The following is a 21,419-nucleotide window of genomic DNA, read 5'->3' as shown; positions in this document are numbered from 1 at the left end:
TTCTTGAAACCAATATCAGATTGGTATTTAAAACCCTGATTATAATAATCTATTAATTATTGAAACTATGTGTGAACTGTACAAAGTCTGACTACAGCCGATTGCAGCTTGACGTATACAGGAATTTGGTTCAAGCCGCTGCTAGAATTCTGGAGGAGGGCTCAAATATTTATTATGGTATTGAGGCATGTAATGAAGTGATAGATGGAAAAGGTCCTGAGGTTGGTCACTCAGTAAGGCATGAGTGCTTGTGTATTCGGGCAGCATTGCTTCTGAAGGTTCACCTGAAACTCACTATTGTTTACAGAACACCCAATTTCATCAAATCTGTACCAAACTTGCAACATTGTTTTCAGAGGAAGTGGAAAAATGACGTTTACATGGCAATGAGGGACTGCAACAGTGCTCGGAAAATAAATGCTTCATCCTTTAAGGCACACTATTACATGTCAGAAGCACTTCTTCAGGTTTTCTGCCAAATCATGTTTTGAGTCTTTTTAGGAAGGATTATTTATAAATACAACTCTTATATGTCATGCACAAATTGGTTGCAGTTAGGAAAGCTAAATGAAGCTTTAGAGTTTGCAGAGGTGGCAGGTAATCTTGCTTCATCAACCTGTGAAGAAGAGATGGTGGCAACCATAAAAGGTCATCTTGTGGCAGGTTAGTTACCGAGGAACTTGTAGATTTAATCTTGATGACTTCCATAATTTGGTAGTGAGCATAAAAGTGATGCTTGCAATGGGCTACTTTCTGTGGAACTTGCTCCTGTATTAAATTTTGTCTTGTAGACTTTCATGGTTTAACAACAATATTTGCAAAGTCCTAATGAGAGGTATATTTCTGCCCTTTGCCACTAGATAAATATGATAGCGAACTGTATGTGCTTGCATTTGGGAATGTGTTGAGTTCATGCTAGTTATTCTGTTTAAAAACTATTTCTATTGATCATTCAGAAAAAAAGATTTAAAATTGTGTCCTTGAGTTATAATTCTTTATGCTAGACTGCTATGTATGTTATTTTTCTTGCTTCTTCCCTAAGATTACAAAATTGGTGTACAACTGGAGCTGGATTTGTGGATATCAGCACATGCAGCTCATAAAATTGCGCTAATTGTGATTTGACAAAGTACATGTAAATGATTGTGATACATGATCAAATTGGTTCAGACTAATTTGACAAAGTACATGTAAATGATTGTGATGTATGATCAAATTGGTTGGGACTGATTTGACAAAGTATATGTAAATAGTGATACATGATCAAATTGGTTCATACTACCTAGTTGGATTTATGATGTGTGACTAGATTGTTTATGAACCATTATTTGACCAATGCTTCAGTTTGACACAGCTGTTCAAATCATATATGGATTTAGATCTGGATTAACTTGATCAACTTATATTATGAACTATACAACTATAGTTACTATGAGTCTCATCCATTATTTAAATACGTTTTCTGTCACAAAATAAGTTTCTGATTGTTACAGCCAATCCTGCATGTAGCTTTACCATTTCTATTTTCTTAAGATGTTATTGGTGCTTTATTTTATATAGTCCATTCTATTATTGTGTCTATCCATGAGGGAACATTTTTTATTAATATTAATTATTGTGTTCAACAGATGATTTATTTTTTATGGTTGTTTCTGTGCAGAAGTAGGTGTTACGTTTGGTCTACTACATTTTTCCATTGCAACTATAAGTTTTTCTTATTTAACATCAGATTGCATTCTCTTTTCTGCCTGTTAAATTATATGCACTCAAGTGCTAGTATTCATGCACAGTCTGTTGCTAATTGCTTTAGCTTCTTCCGAGGGCTTTATGAATGACTCTAATTTGTATGTGGTACAGATGCAGTAACTCTTATGAAACCTTATTTTTATATTACCTTTTGCATTTTGTTGATGCAGCTGAAGCAGAGAGAGTAAAAAAAGATAATGAGGACACTGTTCGAAGTGAAACACGTCATGGAAAGTTAAGATCTTTAAGTGACGTGCTCTTTCGAGCAGAGCTGAATAGCCCATATTCAGAATCTCGTTATGAAAGAGAAGACTCTGATTATGAGGAAGAGATGGAGCTGGACTTTGAGACATCAATATCAGGTGATGAGGGCCGTGATACTGAATCAAGCATCCTTCGAGGCAGTTTGAACTTGAGATTTCATCGAAGAGATGACTCAGCAAGAGAAAGTAGCAGTATTGATGGTGCAGAAGGATCACCTTCATCATCCTCTCAAAATTACTACCATACTCTTCAGGTTTTTCTTTTAGAAATTTGAAATGCCAGCTATTTTCTGGTAACCAGTAGTCTTTGTTGCTATAATGATTTGATATTTTGGATTGTCTTTCATTACGAGGTCTGAACTTTTTTACTTCTATTCCCACTAGCCTAACACACATAATAAATGTAACAAGGAAAAATCTATTCAATTCAAAAATACTTTTCATTTGTAGTCCCTATGGAAGTTTTACTTTAATTGATGGTATCTATCAGCAGTACTCTGTTCCTTTTAAATATTGCTTTTGGTATTTGACTGTATGTCACTTATGAACGGTTTTTATATTGGCATCTCACTGATTGCAATCACAGTGGTCTAATATAACTTGTATCAGTGGAGACTTGTGATTTTTGTATATTGCTGCTAATTTTCTTTTGAAAGTTATCCCTGTTATGATTACAATTACTATCTGGTTGTTCCATATTTTGCAGCCTGAAGTTGCAATTGATATGAAAAGAAGATATATTGGTCACTGCAATGTGGGGACAGATATAAAGCAAGCTAGCTTTCTTGGCCAACAAGGTGCACTTAGCAAGACACTTAAATTTTTTAACAATTGTGAATATATGTCAAGTGAATTACTATAATGGTAAAATAATTTATAAAAAAAGTTATAATATCTTCGTATCTATTAGGTGTGGCCTTGCCAGTTGGCACTTCAGCAATTTAGTAAATAGTTCTGATGATGCAGTAAGAATGCCAGTCCTCAGAGGTCACTGCAAGGAAGTAACCCTCGTTGCTTAATTGTGGTGTACTCAAGAATCAATATATCTATCATGTGTATATGCCAGTGGGATTAGGTCACTGATAACTGGCATAAAAGTTTGTTGGGTATCATTAGCATAAATCTATCATGTCTGGTGAAAAATTCTATTGCTAATTTTAAGCAACGTTTTCATTTGTCATGGCATATTCTCAGCATGAGATTGTTCCGTAGTCATGTGCATTGTGCCAGCCCAGTGTTGTTTTGGCATGCTGTTGGGTCGCATACTTCTCTAATCATATGCCAGCATGGCTGGTATCTGAAATCTTTGATTTACACTATAAATGACTATAGTATATCAGAGTTAATAAGCAATTTTGTTGATTGTGTATCTTTGGCCTCTCAGTAAAGTGTCATTTTATAGATACAACTCATAAACCGCTAGCAGCATGTGATTGCTTATGACGATGCAACCTTGTTCTGGCTAGTGGCTGCCATGGCATACCACCATGTGATATAGGTAGCTGGAAAGAAAAAAAAGGGAAAATGAGTCTGATAGAGTGACAGAGTGGAAACGGGGAACATCGTAGTATCAATGTTCCCTTGGTGGTATGGGAGGAGTCTAGTTGCCTTTTGAGTGCACAGCTATGGTCTGTGTTAATTATGTTATTTTGAAAGTTAGCACCGATTTATCTTAACTTAGTGGAACGTTTTTGCAACATAAATGCATTTCATTTTTGCAGGAGCTTTTGTTGCTAGTGGAAGTGATGATGGAAGGTGGTTTATTTGGGAAAAAAGATCAGGAAGACTGGTTAAAATGCTTGCTGGAGATGAGTCTGGTAAAAGTTTCAACCCTTTTTATTCTCTGGGTGTATTTTGTGTTGTGTGTTCTGTTTCATCTTTTTTGAACTTTATCTAGTTTTTGTGGTTAACATCTTTTAACTTTCTGTTTATGTACGTTTTCTAGTTGTTAACTGCATACAGTGCCATCCATTTGATTGTGCTGTTGCGACAAGTGGTATTGATAACACAATCAAAGTAAGATTAATGGATTCTGCAGTTCACAATGGATACTTTTGGGTTTATAACTGGCTGCTAACAGCAGTTGTTCACAGATGTGGACACCACATGCGCAAGTTCCTTCAATGGTTGCAGGAGGAATAGCAGGACCAGAGACTGCAGATGTCTGGGGTGCTATAGAAATCAATCAACGAAAATTATGCCGTAATCGTGAACTTGTCCTGTAAGATCCTTGTTGTGTCAATTATTAACATAATGCTTTTGATTTTTTTTTCTTTATCTTTTGATGTAAGATATATATGCTATAAATCTTTTGACTTTTTTGTTTAGGATGTGATTTTCTAGGTGGCTATAATGAATACTGAGATCTATAGAGTTCCCAATTCATGATTGAGAGATGACTTGTTATTTATAATTGATATCATTATCATCTTGTGTTACCCAGCCTAAGAAAGCCAATTTTAGATGTCACCAGAAACAGAGTACGTTATTTTATTATTTTGTTTTGGTTTGAAAGTGATATGTGAAAGTGTCAGGCATTTTTATTGCTTCTCTTCTGCATTAAAAATTACCATTTTGTTTTCATGTTCAAGGCTCCTAGTTGAGTATTTTCTCAGTCCAGCAACTTTCACAATTATTTATCATAGATATGGTAACATATTTGATGTAGGGTAATGAATCTACAAAGTGATCCAAATTGTTCCATGTCTTAAGATACAAGCTAACATAGTGGTTGGCATGATCTGGGTTGCATATTTCCATCCACGAATTAGGCATAATTCTTAGGTCTTTACGTGTTTGTATTCTCAATGTCCTATTGTGCAAGCTAATAGAGGCTGGTGTATTCTGATTCTTAACAGAATAGATATTTTTTTCTTATAATTTGTCAATCTGGTTTGCTGGGTTTTTTTTTTCCTATTGAAGATTGTGTCTCTTTTAATTCTTATCTTTATTTTAGTTTGTAGATATTGACACATTCAGTGCACTTGGGACATTATGTTACCTATGTCTGTTAGCTGATGTCCTCCATAAATTTGCACCCATTGTAGGCCTTGATTCTGGGTATTTGTAGATAAGAAGGTCCAAGTTGTGTTGAGCATGTCTGTGTATTATGACTAGAAACATGTCTTGGCATTTCTCTGGTGGATCTTTTCTTTGACATGCATGATGCAGTAGTCTGACACATGAACAAATAGTCTACATTGTTGAGCATGGGGAAGTTAAATTATTGAAGTCTTTACTAGTGGCTTAAGATTTCAGCAGTTGTTTTGGATTTTTCTAATTTATTGATTATATAAAGGTGATACTGAAACGCATGGATAGATATGCTGCTCGGGAACTGGTATGATTGATTATCATAACTGATATGATCGAGATTCAAGTCCTTGTATTAAGCATCAATGAGTAATGGCAACAAGGGTTTGGATCTCTGTTCAGTGCCGGTTCACTAACTCATCTAATTGGTATGATGCCATTATACTGGATAATACATCTGTAATATAAGCTATATGTTTTGATTTTTGTACTTGGTTAATATTGGTTTATTTTTTATCTTCTTTTTTTTATAATTTTTTTGCTATTTTTGATTTCCGATTTAATGTCAATTCAGTTGCTTTTGAACTTGGCAAATTGGCTAATCAAACATGTCAAGTAACAAGCTAATCAGATGGAAAAATAAATTCATTTTTTGCCAAGAACATTTTTTGCCAATTTGTGTATCTCCTTTTTTACTTCACAAGATACATTCATTTTATTAGTTGCACATTGTGATCTGTGACTAAACTGAGCTTATGTGTTGCCTGTATCATGTCTTGTTTCTTTTACAGGCCTTACGAATTTTTGGAGCGCATTAGGATGCATGAATTTGCTGAAGGAACCTTGCATCCTTTTGAGTGTGCGCAGAGCTAACTCGTTTGATCTGATATTCTCTCAGGTACATGCCTGGCATTCACATTGTGGTGCTTGTTTGAATAAGAGAATGAAAGTGATATGTGCATAAGACGCTCTCTTACGTACTTATATAATGCAGTTGGATCATTGCAAAATGTTCTTGAGAAATTCTGACTCTCAAGTGTGTGGTTCTTTTGTTTTAGTGTAAATATAGGTTTCTTTTGTTTAAAAAGGTAATCCTTCTGTGCAAGTCAGATCATGAACTACAAAACTCCTGATCTTCTAATTTGCAACTGGGGTCATTGATGGCCCAGCAACGAGGTTTTCTGGTTTCGAATCGTGGGCTGTATATACATATGTATATGTATATACATAAACATATACATATATATATATATATATATATATATATATATATATATATATATATATATAAAAGCTTGGATATGTCTTGATAGATGTGTGTGGAATATTGTGAAATAAATAATGTGTTTATTGGTTCGCTGTTGTGTGTGTGGTCTTGTATCAAATCATCAGGTTCGTGTGGATCAATCCTGGATGAGGCCCACCTGAAAGTTTGTCATGTTTTTGCAATGTTCCGTGATGTAATGATAGCAGCAGTTATTGGGTTTTGTCGAGTTCATATGCTTTTTGCAGCGTCTTTATTGAGGGATAGATGGGCGTGGACGGCCACAAGTGTTGGGTGGGAGTTACTCGTTACCATCAGCAGATTCGGAAGAAGAAACTGATGGCAAATAATGCTCGTAAGTACTTTGAAGAATCCAATGTTGTTGGAATGTTGTTAAGAGAAAAAAAATACCTATGAAATTTCTGTGTTGAAATATAAACAGGTCACATTCCTATGGTCGACCCTTAAACTACATTAGCAGGTCATTATCATACGGTGTGACTCTCACTTATTCGAGTCAAGATGGTCTGTGACTCACCAAGTGGGTGGAACCCACCTGAGTCATGTGCCCTACTAATGAAGTGCTTCATGACATTAGGTCAAACACGTCGGACCTGTGAGCGGGGGATAACTCTGCATGCACTCAAACACAAATCCCCATCAATTTAGTTCCCAATAAAAAAATGCTTAATTACACGACAAATATGCAGCTCCTTTTGAAACTACCATGTCAGTTCTCCTTGTTATTATTATTTACTCGGTTGTGCCACAGAAACAAGATCGTGAGACATAATGCGATACATTTCTCATTGGTGTGAGAAAGAGATCTGTATTATCAACAATTAATAAGTATACATATATGATTTGTGTATAGTTAGAAATCATAATGTACGACAATTCAACTACATGCATCAAATTGACAAGGGAAGCTCTCACAACAACAGAAAAAGAACAGGGCATGAAATCCAACTACATGAACCAGATCTTAAAATTGTTAATTTCCAGTAGATGATCCTCTAGGAATGCACATGTCATTCAAAGATGTCCAGGATTGCTACAGCCAATGTCTTAATTAAACATACATCGGAAGGAACATGAATATTTTTTTCTTTCTTTTTTCCTTTTTTACAGACCTGCTACTAATCCCATGTCTCCTCCAAGTGTCAGGAAGAAGAACGTGACTGAAAATATTCACATTCAAAAAAGTATTATGCGGCAACCGTATACATCAGTATGATATGTTTAACTATCACTTCGAGAAAGGAAATTCCCCAAAGAATTGATCTTTCAGTTACTTGTTGAATTTTTCTGTTTGCAACTGTCACTACAATTCTAACCGAGAACAAAAAGCCCAAAACCAAAAACTTTTTATATTAGATTTTTTATCTATCGTTTCTAGCAGAATAATAGCTCATGCAATGTAAATGAGTCTCGTTCTTTTTCATCAAAAACTGCAACATTAACTGTCACTTCTTGAATTACTTCATCTAGGCTGCAAGTGTAAACTCCTCGGTCTCATGTAGTTAGAGATACTTTGGAGGATCATGACAGCGAACATGATGAGCGAAAAATTGACTATTCTCCACGAGCGGAAGAGGTGCAATCTGGAGCGCCAACTGGGAAAAAGAGTCGTAAGAAGAGACTCACAACGACGAAAACCCGCTTGGATATTCTTGAAGCGAGTTTGGAAGAACTCTGCCAAGGCCAGCGAAGGTTTTTTTGGGTAGAGAGCTCGCAAGAAGAAGCTGAATCCCGAATCGACAAGGTCGAGGCCCTAGTCGATTAACTGTCGGACGACACCAAAGACTCCGTGTAACATCTACAGGAAGTCATGGCAGAACTCACTTCCAGGACGACCATACTCACAAGAGCAGTGAATGCAGGAGGAAGTAATACCCGCGTTGCGCCGCCATAAAACTTGAGGGCACCCGAACCACATTGTTATAGAGGTGCCCGAGATGCTAAAGAGCTCGAGAATTTTCTTTTCGACATGGAACAATACTTTCGAGCAACGAGGCCTGATTCTGAAGAAACCAAAGTTTTAATAGCAACCATGTATTTGAATGGTGATGCAAAACTTTGGTGGCGAACCCATTGGTAAGAGATCCAATAAGGTCAGTGTCGGATGGACACATGGAAGGACTTAAAACGAGAGTTGAGAACTCAGTTTCTACCCGAGAATACAGAGTTCGTCGCAAGGAGGAAACTAAGATAACTCCGTCAAAATACTTTCATTCGAGACTACATAAAGCAATTTTCTGCACTGATGCTGGACATTCAGGACATGTCCGAGAAGGATATGCTGTTTAGCTTCCTCGATGGTTTGAAGCCATGGGTGCAACAAGAACTACATCGAAGGAATATCACCGATATGATTGGGGTAATTGTTGCTGCAGAAAGACTCACCGACTTTGTTTCCTCTGAGGACCCGGGAAAAAGGAAACAATCTTCAGGAAATCACCCCCTAAAATATTCTCGAGGGAAGGAGCCCGGGGGTGAACAAAAGAAGAGAAGTTCCCACAAAGGGCCAAGCTCAAAAGGTAGCGCCCGTGTCCACCATTGCACGGGTGGACACGGGCGCTACCCATAACTTTATTGTCGATCGAGAAGCAAAGCGACTTAAGCTGATCTTGGAGAAGAACCCAAGTCGAATGAAGGCGATGAACTCGGAGGCCGAGCAAATCTCCGAGTTGGCAAAGGGAGTTCCCATCAAGATCGGAACATGAAGCGGAAACACAAACATGATGGCGGTGCCACTGGACGACTTCCAAGTGATTCTTGGAATGGAATTCATGCACGCGATAAAGTTAGTGCCAATGTCATTCCTAAACTCCCTATGTATGATGGGAGGTGATAGCCCCTATGTGGTTCCCGTCTCTCAGAGAAGAACCAGGGAACCCTAACAGATATCAACATTACAACTGAAGAATGGGATACGAAAAGACAAATTAACATTCGTGGCTGCTATGAAGGTAGAGCCACTCGACGAGAATGTCATTCATGAACCTGCTATGGTGGTGAACGTCCTGAAAGAGTTCACAGATGTTATGCCACCCGAGTTGCCGAAGACTCTGCCACCACGTAGAAGCATGGATCATCACATCGAGCTGGAGCCAGGAGTGAAGCCTCCAGCGAGACCACCCTATCGCATGCCCCCTCCAGAGTTGGTAGAGCTTAGAAAGCAGTTAGGTGAACTACTAAGCGATAGTCTCATCCGCAGTTCTAAAGCACCATTCGGAACTCCAGTTCTCTTTTAAAAGAAACAAGATGGGAGCCTCCGACTATGCGTCGATTATCGAGCCCTCAATAAAGTGATGGTGAAGAACAAGTATCTCATCCCATTCATCGCGAACTTGTTCGATCAATTGGGAAAATCCAAGTATTTCTCTAAACTCGAACTCCGGTCAAGGTACTGGCAGGTGCGCATTGCGAAAGGCAACGAAGCGAAGACTACCTACATGACCAGGTATGGAGCGTTTGAGTTCTTGGTGATGCCTTTCAACTTAACCAACACTCCGACCATATTCTGCACTCTTATGAACCAACTATTCAAAGAGTATTTGGATAAGTTCGTGGTCGTCTACTTAGATGATATCGCCATCTATAGTCAAATGCTCGAGAAGCATGTCGAACACCTTTGAACAATTTTTAAAGTTCTTAGGGAGAATACTTTATTCGTGAAAAGGGAGAAGTGCTACTTTGCTCAAACGGAGATCTTATTCTTGGGGCATCGAATCGGTGATAGCTCCATTCGGATGAACAAATCGAAGGTGCAAGCTATTGCGAAATGACGAACTCCAAAGGTGCTAAAGTTGAGATCCTTCCTTGGTTTCGTCAACTACTATCGACGCTTCATAGCGGGGTATTCGAAGCGTGCAACTTCATTAACGAAGTTACTGAAGAAGGAGCAGCCTTGGAGGTGGTCTAACAAATATGAAGTTGTATTCCTAGATCTAAAGACTGCTGTGTTGGAAGAACCGATGCTCAAATTGCCGAACTATGGGGAGCCCTTCGAAGTCCATACAGATACTTCAGACTTCGCTATTGGGAGAGTACTCATGCAGAAGGGTCATCCGATGGCTTATGAGAGCTGTAAGCTCAACGAGACCGAGCGACGGTATCTGATGCACGAGAAAGAGATGACAACGGTGGTCCACTGTCTACGAGTTTGGCGGCACTACCTTCTTGGATCGTGATTTGTGCTGAGGACAGACAACATCACTTTGAGCTATTTCCAAACTCAGAAAAAACTCTCCCCAAAGCAAGCATGATAGCAAGACTTCCTGGCTGAGTTTGATATGGCAATGGAGTGGTCGATGCATTGAGCTGAAAAGTGGAATGAGTGAATGTCGTACAGTTGGAGGGCAAAAGCCAAGCAAGTCAGTTACACTCCAACTTCCTTTCTAGGATCAGGGATGGACTGTATAGTGATCCCCAAGCAGTAACCCTGATGCAGCTCATCAAAGAAAGCAAAGCACGTCGATTTTGGGTCCAGGAGGGACTTGTTTACACAAAAGGGAATCGAGTTGATGTTCCTCAAGTGGACAATTTGAGGTGTGAACTCTTGAGAGAGTGTCACGATTCCCTTTGGGCTGGACACCCGGGCATTCATAAAACCTTGGCTCTCGTGGAGAAGGCCTTTTACTAGCCGAAGATGAGGACTGATGTGGAGGAATATGTTCGAACGTGCCTCACTTGCTAACAAGACAAGGTGGAGCAACGGAAGTCGATAGGGCTTTTGGAGTCGTTGCCCATACCAGAAAGGTCATGGGAAAGCATTTCCTTGGACTTCATATCAAGCTTACCGACAGTAGGGGGACTGAGATCGATACTCGTAGTGGTCGATCGATTTTCAAAGTTTGCAACTTTCATTGTTATGCCCCTACACTGTGCGGCAGAGAAGGCAACCAAGCTGATGATAAAGAATATGGTGAAGTATTAGGGAGTCCCGCACAATATCATCAGTAATTGAGACGCTCGGTTCCTGGGATGATTCTGGATCAAGTTATTCAAATTGTTAGGGTCCAAGCAATACTTCTTCACAAGCCTCCACCTCTAGACGGATGGCCAAACCGAAAGGATAAACTCGCTCCTGGAGAAATATCTTCAGCACTACATGAGTGCCAACCAACAAAATTGGGTGAAGCTATTGAACATAGCCTAATTCTCCTACAACTTGCAACGGAGCTCTGCGTCTAACAAGAGCCCCTTCGAGATTATTATAGGACAACAACCGTCAACTCCTCACACCTTGGCTATTGGATATGCTAAGAATAGTCCGTCAGCATATCACTTTGCAAAAGAATGGCACCGAAATGCAAATATTACACGGACTTACTTGGAGAAGGCAACAAAAAAGATGAAGAAGTGGGCAGACTTGGGAAGGCAACCGCAGGAGTTCAAAGTCGGCGATTTAGTGTTGGTGAAGCTCCAACCAACATCACTCCAATTCTTTAGGAACAAAGTACACAAAGGATTGATGCACAAGTATGAAGGGCCCTTCCCAATTATCAGTATGGTGGGAAACGTCTCCTACAGGTTGCAGCTGTCGTCGTGGCTCAAAATTCATAATGTTTTTCATGTCAGCAACTTGAAAGCCTACCACTCAGATCCACAAGATGCTTCCCGAAGTGTTCCAACTTGGCTATCCCCTACCAGAGCCTCCTACGAGAAGCGAGTTGAAACCATTCTGGCGGATCGCAAGATAAAGTTACCCAATGGAGCTGAGCAAACTGAGTACTTGGTGAAGTGCCGAAAGCTTTCACGAACTGAAACCAGTTGGGAGCCCGAAGATGCCCTACGACATGAAGAAGTAATCATCAACAACTACCAATAAGCATCGACGAGAGTGTCGACGGTTTAAGTGGGGGAGAATGTCACGAACGGTCATCGCGTACTCGCAATAACTTCATTCAACGAACTGTTTGTCGCTTTTGGATGCCTGAACAGAGACATGGCAGCCTATTTTGCTTTGGTTTTGTGTGTTTTTGCTTGTAAAAATACATGTTTGAACAAATTACAACGCACAGTGCGATCGCTCACCGCGTTGAGTTAAAATACCCCAAAATAGCTTCATTTTCGCATGCCACGGACTGTTTTCTGTAGCCCACTACAACGCACGAAATGTCAGCCATCTCAGCACCGTGGAACCCCCCGGGTGGCACAGGACTGGATGAGGCTTCAGTATATTGTCGGGCGTTGAACAATCTTCACAAGTTTGCACGTTTTCTTGACGGGAACTTGCCTTCGCACCCAGCACCCAATTAGCAATTGTTTGTGGACTTACAGCTGTTTGTTTAACCCTCTAAAGTCCTTGTTTTCCTCCTTTCTATTCTTTCTCTCATGCATGCAAGGTGTTCGCTGAATTACTTATAAAGCTTCCCCCTTCACGAGACATCGAGACTTGTTCGTCACTTGTTCTTCGAACTAATCAATTTTCTCTTTTACAGGTCCTTCAGGACCTGAGTGAGATTGCAAATTGGCTAACCTTTGCGGACGCATATCGCAAGGGCGCGTCAAGACTTAGGCAATCCCAGCTAAGTCCGAGAAGTTGACGCAAGGGTGCATCATAAGTTAAGCAACTTAAGCTAAGTTCACGTCTTGGCCGTAATAGTACCTCACGACTTAGATAATTCCAGCTAAATATGTGACAATATAGATAACCATAAAAGACAATAGGAGTGATCTGCTTTCCACTTTTCAGTTTAATCGTGACAAACATAAACACACCAAGCTAAAAAGATACATGACGATACATGACACCACTTATAACTGAGATTCTATACTTGAAGCACCGATACAGTATAAAATTCACAGGAGAAAGCTAAATAATTTTCGTAAAGTAAAGGCATTGCTCTGCGTAGCCGTGCAACAAATTGCAATATTCAGAAGCCTTTGTTCCCAACTATTGGTCGTGAGAAAAATTATGCATTAAGTTTAGAAACATGCACATGTTCAATTGATGCTTAAAGGAACATTTTCCTATCTATCATAGCTAGCAGCAAGTGCAACTGATCACTATATTACCTCATATCATGTCTCAATAATAAGCAACTACTTGAAATCAGGATCATTGATCTTCGGATAGGATCCTCACATTGACTTGTTTCAAGTCACATCAAAAGGATGAACTTCGCTCGAATATTTCTCAGTTTAACATCCATATGTGATATTGCGGGAAGATAAATGCATGCAACTTCAAAGAGATTACCATTTCTGGATAACCTTAAAATAATTTATCATTTTATTGGCTGTTATTCCCTCATCAAACCAACTCAGTCACCAAATCACCAATGACTGGACATGGAAAAACAATTACTTTAAGTAGGCAATCTAAATATGAAGCTGAGAGTGAACATCCCATTCCCAGGTGCTAAAATAAGTGCAGACATGCATCCCATGCATGTTAGCCAAGGTCGAACAGCGAGAGCAAATATTACCACCCCATGTCAATTCATAATCTACATGGATTATGGACAAACACAGAGTAGCCAAACCAAAAATTTCTCTTCGTATTTATTTAGACCATCACAAGCTATCCTAATTCTTAAACGCTAAAAAACTTATCCTTAAGGTCGATCAACCTGATCAAGATAAAGACATCTTGATTAAGGGCATTGACATTTTTTTGAACTGGAAACACTCGACAGAATCCATGATCACGTTTGCATACACATCAAGATGAACACATCTTGATCAAGAAAATTGACATTTTGATCAAGATAAGCTTCGGACTGCACAAGACACTCTATAAACAATGTAGTGTGCACATACGTGTTGCATACACATGATCAAGAAGCTTGACATTTTCCCTTGGCGAAAAGATGTACAGTCCATCTTCCCTGAATTAAAAGCCTTTTAAGTAAAAGTACAAGAATCAAAGGAAAGACCCATGAAAGAGGTTTTAGATAGGTGGAAACATGGTTCAGAAATAGTAACTAGCAAAGACAGAGGTATAATACCTTCTCTTTCCCTGCCGAATCCCGCCCACATTGTTCCGACAAGCTCGGCGTAGCAACTCCAGCAACCACAGACGCCTCCCCTCTCACCAAGCCTGCTTTCTTGGTCGCGGATTCTGACAGATTGCCAGAGATCAAAAATCAAGAACCGTCGAGACAGTCAAGATTAGGGTTCTTCCAAAAGAACCAAAGAAGAATGTGAACCCATCCGAAAGAATCATACAAGAACGGCCAAGAAATCGAATTCCGAGGAGGAAAGGGGGACGGGGCGAAGGATTAGGATCCGGGGGAAATCACCAGGAGCGGAGATCCCGCACTTGAAGCCGGCGAAGATCCGATCGACGCCATCCTTCGGATCGGAAACCATCTGGTGTACCATCGATCCCTCCACCTCCTCCCCACTCTCCCCGCGAGACGCGACCAAACAAACGACGGCTCTTCCGCTTCTTTAACCCTGACGAGCGAGCGCGGGAAAGTATCTCGACTTGGGATCCGCTGAAACCGAGTCGGATCAATAAGCCAATGGGCCGGCCATTATGCATCACGTGTGGGCCATGGTCCGTCGATCAAGTTCAGGATCTCCGTCCATCAAGATCAGCAATGGTGAAAGTACGAACCACGTAGTAAAAGCAGTGTTACCGCTGCCGATCTGTCTCATGGTGAGATCCAACTCGGTGGATTTCCTTCTTGTCCAGACCTGCATATGGTGGATGCATGTGTGCTGTACCTCCACAAAGATAATTGAGTACATACCAGCATGACGAGGACCGTATTCTATTCCGATCCCCTTCACGACGCAGATTAGAATATGTGCTTGTCCTCTTTTATCTTTCTTTTATCGAGATCATGCAATCCCAAACTTGGCATTAGTACAAACCACACATGTTAGAGATGATAAATCAACTCTTGTCGTACCGCATCTGAGAAGAAATGATCAAGCATCGGATGCAGGGGTGGTGGTGTTTCGTTTCATTTTACCTGACAGGGAGAGCTTCTCAGCAGTGTGTGGTTGCAGAGATTAATGGTGTTCGACATGGGGTGAGGGTGCGTGCATCTCTCTACAGTGTGGAGATAAGATGGAGCTCCCAAATGGAGGAAAAAGAAGCATGCAGTTGGTCAACTCCTGCACTGAGTTTGACAGCTACCCAGATTCAAAGAGTATCGAACGATCTGTGCCATTTTTGGCCTCAGGTAGAATCGTTGTTGGCTGGCTAGAAGCTTTCGGAAGTCTGCTGCAAGCACGCATTTCAGATTGGCTAATGGCTTTGCATGCTTTCCTACTTTCTTCCGTCCACGGATTGGCTGTGCAATTCTAGTCCACGAGAATCAGCTTGGTGCAGGGCTTTTAATTCCCAGTGAACCCATGAGAGAGGAAGGGGATGATGGAGTCCCCTAATTTTATCTCATATCAACAACGAGTTGAGACTCGAATGGACTTCCAGAGACCAGATGTATGTGTTATCCCATCGATAGGGACTCGAAACACTCACAAGAATCGGTACAGGGGATTGCAATTTCCATGAAATGGCACTTGCTGTCAGAAGTCAAACCATCCACCGGACTGTATTCCATGTAAAAGGAGCACACGTTTTTCTTGGGTGCTCATGTCTTCATCAGAGCTACATGAATGCCTGCGCCACCGTCAGCCGATGCTGCCCCATCAATCATAGGAGGCATGCTCAACCTGCTGCGAGAAGCGGAGTTGCACAGCAAACGTAAAGAAATCACTGTTGGTCAGCTGGGTTTTGGTTGTAATCTGCAGACTCAGGACAGAGTGGATGGAGGCTGTCACTTCCAAAGCCCCGAGCGACGTCGGTGCGAGCTCACTGTGGCCAGCAGCAGCACCGGAAGGAAAAAATCTAAAGCGCTTTTATCTTTTGACATTAGAAGATGGGCAAGAATTATCCTGTGAAAAGTTCATGTTGATTTCCCTCGGAAAAGAAGTGAAATCATGGAGAAAACGCTGCAGAGCTTGCAATAATAGATGCAGACTCGAAGGCCTTCGGCTGTTGAAGTCATAAAGGAAATAGACAAGTTGTAGGGGATGGAACTAATGCTTAGATATTGTGCACGAACAGTCGCCTACTGGACACACAGTACAGACTGGTTTCTTAGTCGAGCTTTGGTCAGTACAGAGTGAAAGGTGAATCCACCCTGCACCAACAGTCTAATGAACAGGGCATGCAGATGCAGGCGGCATATGGTTTGGCTGCTTTCTGTGGAAGTAATAACACCCACTTTGGTATGATCAGATCAGTGCTGGTGAACGATCTCCGGCGAGATTATCTCGTCGAAGAGATGCCTGTTTTTGCATCACAACAAATCATATCATGGTTCCTAAAGTTACAGACAGGGATGAGGTTGCCGTCCCAAAGGTCTTAAAGACGATAATTAAAATCACATCTGCCGAGCTACACAAAAGCAATCTACCTTTAATCAATCTCGACACACTTGGAACACAATTCTTCTGCAAAATGACACACGGAGAGAGTACCCTCCGGAACAGAAAGCATAGCCAAAAATTGCCTCACAGAAAGAGACAACAGCCGCGTGCCCTTGTCTTGTTCTTTTCACCTCGGAGAACAACCAGCAGTAAAAAGTGGACGGGCCCGCCTAACCGGGATGCTTGATTGATTCCAGCCAGCGGCGGAGAAGATTGGAAGACGGAGAAAGCAAAGCTTTTGAAGACATTCTCCCAACCCTTTCTTCTTTTGTTCTCCTCCTGGACTTGCTCCATCAGCCAGTTCAACAGCTTGAGCTTCATGCACAGAAAAGAATCACTCATGTTGGGTGGTGGGTTGCTGGGTCCATATCAACTGACTGCTTTAATCTTGACCCCTCTGACCCGGATGCATTCGCCTTGTATGATTGGTTGTGATTGAGCGGTCGTTTTCCCTTCTTTTGGAAGAACACTTGATGCTCGGCTCTGGAGAGGACCATCAGGAGAAAAAGCTGTGGTGGCTGATCTTCCCACAGTCATCCAAGGAACTGTTTCAGAGTAAGCAGTGAAGAGGCTGGCGACAGCTTCAATCTCAACTTGTCAAGGATGAGCCCGATGTGAAGAAGTTCCATGTTTAGCTTCAGGAACTCGGCTTACGTGCCGTGCCGGCATGGCACGATGGAAGGATCAAGGGAAGGAGTTGAATCTTTTATACACAGGTCTGGTCCTCAGTGACCAAGGAAATTAAACTGGAAACCAATGAGGTAATGTTCAGAGAGCTCAGTCAGAGAATAGACTGCAGAAATACAAGAAAAGAATAGAAGCCAAGCCAACCTAATGCTGTAACTCACACAAGATAAACAGTGATTAGTGTCGATTAGTAAGCCTAGGTCAGGAAAGTTAGGTCTAATAAAGTACCATACCATGAGCCACTAGACAACAGATGCAGGCAGATTGGTTGCCCACCATCTGAGTTCTAAAAGAAATGCATAAAAGAACTAAGCCCTCATCCTCCCAAAAAGCTGCAACCATGTAGATGAAAGAAAAAAAAGTATAATTTTTTAAACTAAGAATTATTGGCCAAACCAAAGCCTAACTTGTGCTGATGAAAGGAACGTGTTGTCACTAACTTTCATGCGATATTGTCATGGCACACCAATAGCTCGATGATGAAATCATTAGTAGATTAAGACACATCCATCACCAAACCAGAAGAATCCAACTACTCAAAAAAGTCAGTGCCATTATTGAAGATCTCACACTACTAACCATAGAACAGTCGAAACAAATAGAAAAAAGGAACAGTGTCCTCTTCAGTTCAAGCAAGAGGTTCTTGGAGTGTTTATTACCAATCAAATAACCTGAACACCGAAAACTTCAACAAAAAAACCTTCTTAAGAAACAATAAACCTTCCATTAGTGACTTGGAAATCCTGAAAAATGAGAAGAAATGTTCAAGGTTTCACATTTTACCTCAATTCTCTGATAGCACAAGGGAATGAAACCCAAAGATGACAGTATCGTTTCGTTTTCAAGAATAGAGAGAATATGAACAACCTGGAGGGTACATTTTGCATCTGCCGTCAATCTGAAACCCCGCGAAGCAGCCTGTCATCTTTCTCTTGTGATCATCACATAATTGCAGGAATAATTGTGTTCACATGATTTCCTGGTGAAACAAAACTAGCAGTGCTTTTCTCCACCATTAGATATATTCTTCTGCTTCTATCTCATTGCATTGGTAGAGCATGCGATTGTAAAGAATCCTCGATCGCAAAGGTAACCCAGAAGCCCAGACATAAGGAAGGGAAAAAAGGCGATTAAAAAATGGAACTATCTCCTCTTTGTGTATGTTGCATGAGTACCATCCGGTGAGTTACGAAAACTACCCACCAAATTCACACTCTGCTTGATTACATCCAAGGCTCCTCCGATTGGAAATAAGCTCCCCATCCAAACCTACAAATAGAAATAACTACTTCATCTCCCGAGTATCTCCACCAACAGCGAAAAATCACAAGATCTTAACGAATGACGGCACATCATCCCTCGGCCCTACGAGAGACCGGTACAAGTATAACTTCTCCACTGCATCACCATCAAGCTCCTTATTTTGGTCCCCAAACACTTCCACCACTAAGCGAGGTAGCCTCTGAGCCACTTCCTTGCAACCCCTCAGGGACAACTTGCATGAGTTCATCCACAAGAACCTCATGTTGTAGTAATGGTGGATCCCAGAGAGCAGGCCTGCATCCCCGAAAGGGCTATCCCTGATCTCGAGCTTCTGCAGTTTGTGGCACCCTTCGAGAACATACCTCAAACTCAAGTCACTATTCCCAGCAAATGCCACAGAGAGAGTCCGAACCAACTTCCCATACTTTGCAATGTACTCGAAAACCTTGTCCGTTAGAAGGCCAGACACAGCAAGCCTAGTGAGCTTCTTGCAGTTCATGACAATAGCTCCAAAACCCTCATCCATAGGCTCCCCGGTGATGTGATCCGGACGGTGGCGGCCCATGATGCAAAGACGGAACACCACAAGGTCCTGGCAATTCTTGGACATGGTCACAACGGCAGCATTTGTCATTCGTTGGCAGAAGTACAGGATCGAACGAAGCTTCTGACAGCCCTCTGAAATCGCCACAAGGCCAGCATCAGACACAGCACTCTCGGAATCCTCGGTGGCTTCAAAAGGGAACACTCTCAACTCACGGAGATGCTTGCACGTCTTGGCTGCGGCTCGTAGACCCTCATCGCCTACCGTGTCAAGAACCTGAGCAGATTTCAAAACAAATAAACAAACAGAACACAGTTGAATTGAGCTACATGGCATCTCAAAGGAAGGTATGGATACCCAGAAGGTCTGGAGGTTGTGGCATCGGAGGATGACAGGCTTGAGCTGCTCGGCTGTGGTCATGGCATAGCTTAGGTTGAGGGAGACGAGGCCGGCGCAGACCGGGTAGATGGCCGGGAGGTACTCGGGCGCCACCATTCGGAATCCCGAGAGGCAAACAAGCGACTTGGAAGCGACGAAGGATGACTCCAGCTCGGCCACGTCTAGCTCTGCCGCACCATCGGCGACAGGCACCGTCTCGAAGGAGCCACTGCCCAGGTGGGTGAGCTGCGGCGCTCGCACCATGAGGCAGCGCAGCTGGCCAACCGAGACATGCTGGTTCACCCGCAGCCTCCGGAGGGAGGGCGAGCGAGCAACCAGCGCCTCCAAGGCTGCAAAGTTGACCGGGCAATTAACGCATTCGAAGGAGAGCGACTCCAAACGCGTGTCCGTCTCCGGGAACCTCGAAATCCAATCCACCACCTCCTCGTCCTCGTCCTCCACATCGTTCTCTATCAGATCCAACACTCTCAGGTTCCTACAGACAACTCACGACCATCAATCTCCCATCGGCAAACAAGAAGAATTCCACACCTCCAATCTTCGTAATTGGAGGTCTGATTACAGTCAAGTAAGACAATCTATTAGGGGGTATGGTGTTTCCGATTAAGGCAATATATGTAATGTCTGGAGAGGGGGGAGAAAGCAAACCTGCAGAGCTCAGCGACGGCGGCGAGGCCGGGGGTGCCGAAGCCGTCACAGCATATGAGAGTGAGGTCGCGGAAGGAGGAGAAGGAGCGGGCAAGGAGGGCGAGGTCGGCGTCGGAGACGGTCATGCGCTTGAGGCAGACGCGCTCGAGCCAGGGGTAGGCGGCGGCCATGGCGGCCACCCAGGGGGAGAAGCGGGCGCCCCAGCCGACGGGGACGAGATTGAAGTCCGCGAAGCGGGGGCGGCCCTTGAGGACCAGCGCCCGGGCGCAGCGGAACCGGCCGAGGGCGCGGGCCGGGGACACCGCGTAGCAGTTGCCGATGAAAAGCTCAAGCCGGGTCCGCGCCTCGGCGCGGTACCAGGACCGGCACACCAGCGACGACGCGTTCCGGTCCCGGCGGCACGGCAGGAACTGCAGCACGTTCTCCAGGACGTTCTCAAGCACCTGGCCGGAGAAGGGAGGCGGCTGATCGACCCGCCCTCTGACGCACCGGTTCTTGAAGGGGGACGAGGCAGACGTCCCGCTCCCTCCTCCGCGGCTGCTGCTGCTGCTGCTGCCCCCCTGACCGGGAGACCACCTCCTCGTCTCTTCGTCCTTCTCCTCTCCATCACAGTCCTCCGTCATCCCCGCAGAAGAAGAAAGACAAAAGTCTTGTAGGATTCGGACGGTGGGAAGACAAACAATGAATGATGAGGATGAAATCTGAGGAGAATAGAAGCACAGAAGGAACAGAAAACAAAAGAAGAAAAGGTCTGAAGAGGAGGAGAAAAGAAAGAAAAAGGAAGGAGATAGGGAAGATGGAAGGGGGTAGGGGGAGGGGATGTGTGATTGGTGTGGGTTGGTCTATTTATTTTGTCTTGCTCACATCTCATGCTAAGGGATGATGAGTCTCAAGCTCAGACTCAGACTCAAGACTCCACACTACTGTCTGTGCCTGCAAGCGTTGGGATTCTCCATGCTCCTCTCACACAGTGCCATACCCCAAACAAACAAACAAAGGCAAGGAAAAATACTCTGAGTCACACAGTGACACTTTTCCTGCATGTGAGGTGCGTGTTATTTTACTGAGCAATGGCTTCTGCTTAGATTCATAAGCGATGGGGAGGGCGTCTGTCTTAACAGTGATCCACTTTGGATTTGTTTATCTGCAGACTGCCCAAAGCAGGAACCAC

The 21,419-nt window shown here is 42.6% G+C and overlaps 2 protein-coding genes and 1 long non-coding RNA gene across 6 annotated transcripts in view; 1 reads left to right on the top strand and 2 right to left on the bottom strand.

Moving 5' to 3' along the window:
• The window catches only part of LOC135643772 (uncharacterized), a 36,120-nt gene extending 29,716 nt beyond the window's left edge, over positions 1-6,404 (top strand). The window contains 8 exon segments of the mRNA XM_065161112.1: positions 108-278; positions 357-663; positions 1,917-2,263; positions 2,716-2,806; positions 3,731-3,826; positions 3,955-4,025; positions 4,103-4,230; positions 5,834-6,404. Of these exon segments, the coding sequence (XP_065017184.1) occupies positions 108-278; positions 357-663; positions 1,917-2,263; positions 2,716-2,806; positions 3,731-3,826; positions 3,955-4,025; positions 4,103-4,230; positions 5,834-5,915 (1,293 nt within the window). The 3' untranslated portion in view covers positions 5,916-6,404.
• A 7,234-nt stretch (positions 6,405-13,638) lies between these two features.
• Positions 13,639-14,851, bottom strand: LOC135642735 (uncharacterized). 3 transcript variants are annotated; one of them, XR_010498051.1, is made up of 3 exons: positions 14,488-14,851; positions 14,268-14,380; positions 13,639-14,147 (listed from the first exon to the last, which is right to left on the bottom strand). It is a non-coding gene; the product is annotated as an uncharacterized LOC135642735 (long non-coding RNA). The 3 variants fall into 3 exon arrangements; XR_010498052.1 differs by having other exon boundaries at positions 14,562-14,851; XR_010498050.1 differs by lacking the exon at positions 13,639-14,147 and having other exon boundaries at positions 14,172-14,380.
• A 1,774-nt stretch (positions 14,852-16,625) lies between these two features.
• LOC135642221 (F-box protein FBX14-like) lies at positions 16,626-21,189 on the bottom strand. 2 transcript variants are annotated; one of them, XR_010497903.1, is made up of 4 exons: positions 20,249-21,114; positions 19,559-20,075; positions 18,178-19,477; positions 16,626-17,453 (listed from the first exon to the last, which is right to left on the bottom strand). XR_010497903.1 is itself a non-coding variant. In XM_065158189.1 (3 exons), exons 1-3 carry the CDS (start codon positions 20,869-20,871, stop codon positions 18,719-18,721), a joined length of 1,899 nt encoding a protein of 632 aa, XP_065014261.1. In that variant the 5' UTR covers positions 20,872-21,189; the 3' UTR covers positions 16,626-18,718. The 2 variants fall into 2 exon arrangements, 1 of the variants encoding a protein (XP_065014261.1); XM_065158189.1 differs by having other exon boundaries at positions 16,626-19,477; positions 20,249-21,189.
• Positions 21,190-21,419: the final 230 nt, after the last annotated feature.

The sequence above is a fragment of the Musa acuminata genome, chromosome BXJ3-7 (assembly GCF_036884655.1).
Source record: "Musa acuminata AAA Group cultivar baxijiao chromosome BXJ3-7, Cavendish_Baxijiao_AAA, whole genome shotgun sequence".
Taxonomy (NCBI): Eukaryota; Viridiplantae; Streptophyta; class Magnoliopsida; order Zingiberales; family Musaceae; genus Musa; species Musa acuminata.
Note: the sequence above shows the minus strand (reverse complement) of the source record. Positions and strands in the feature narration are given on the sequence as shown.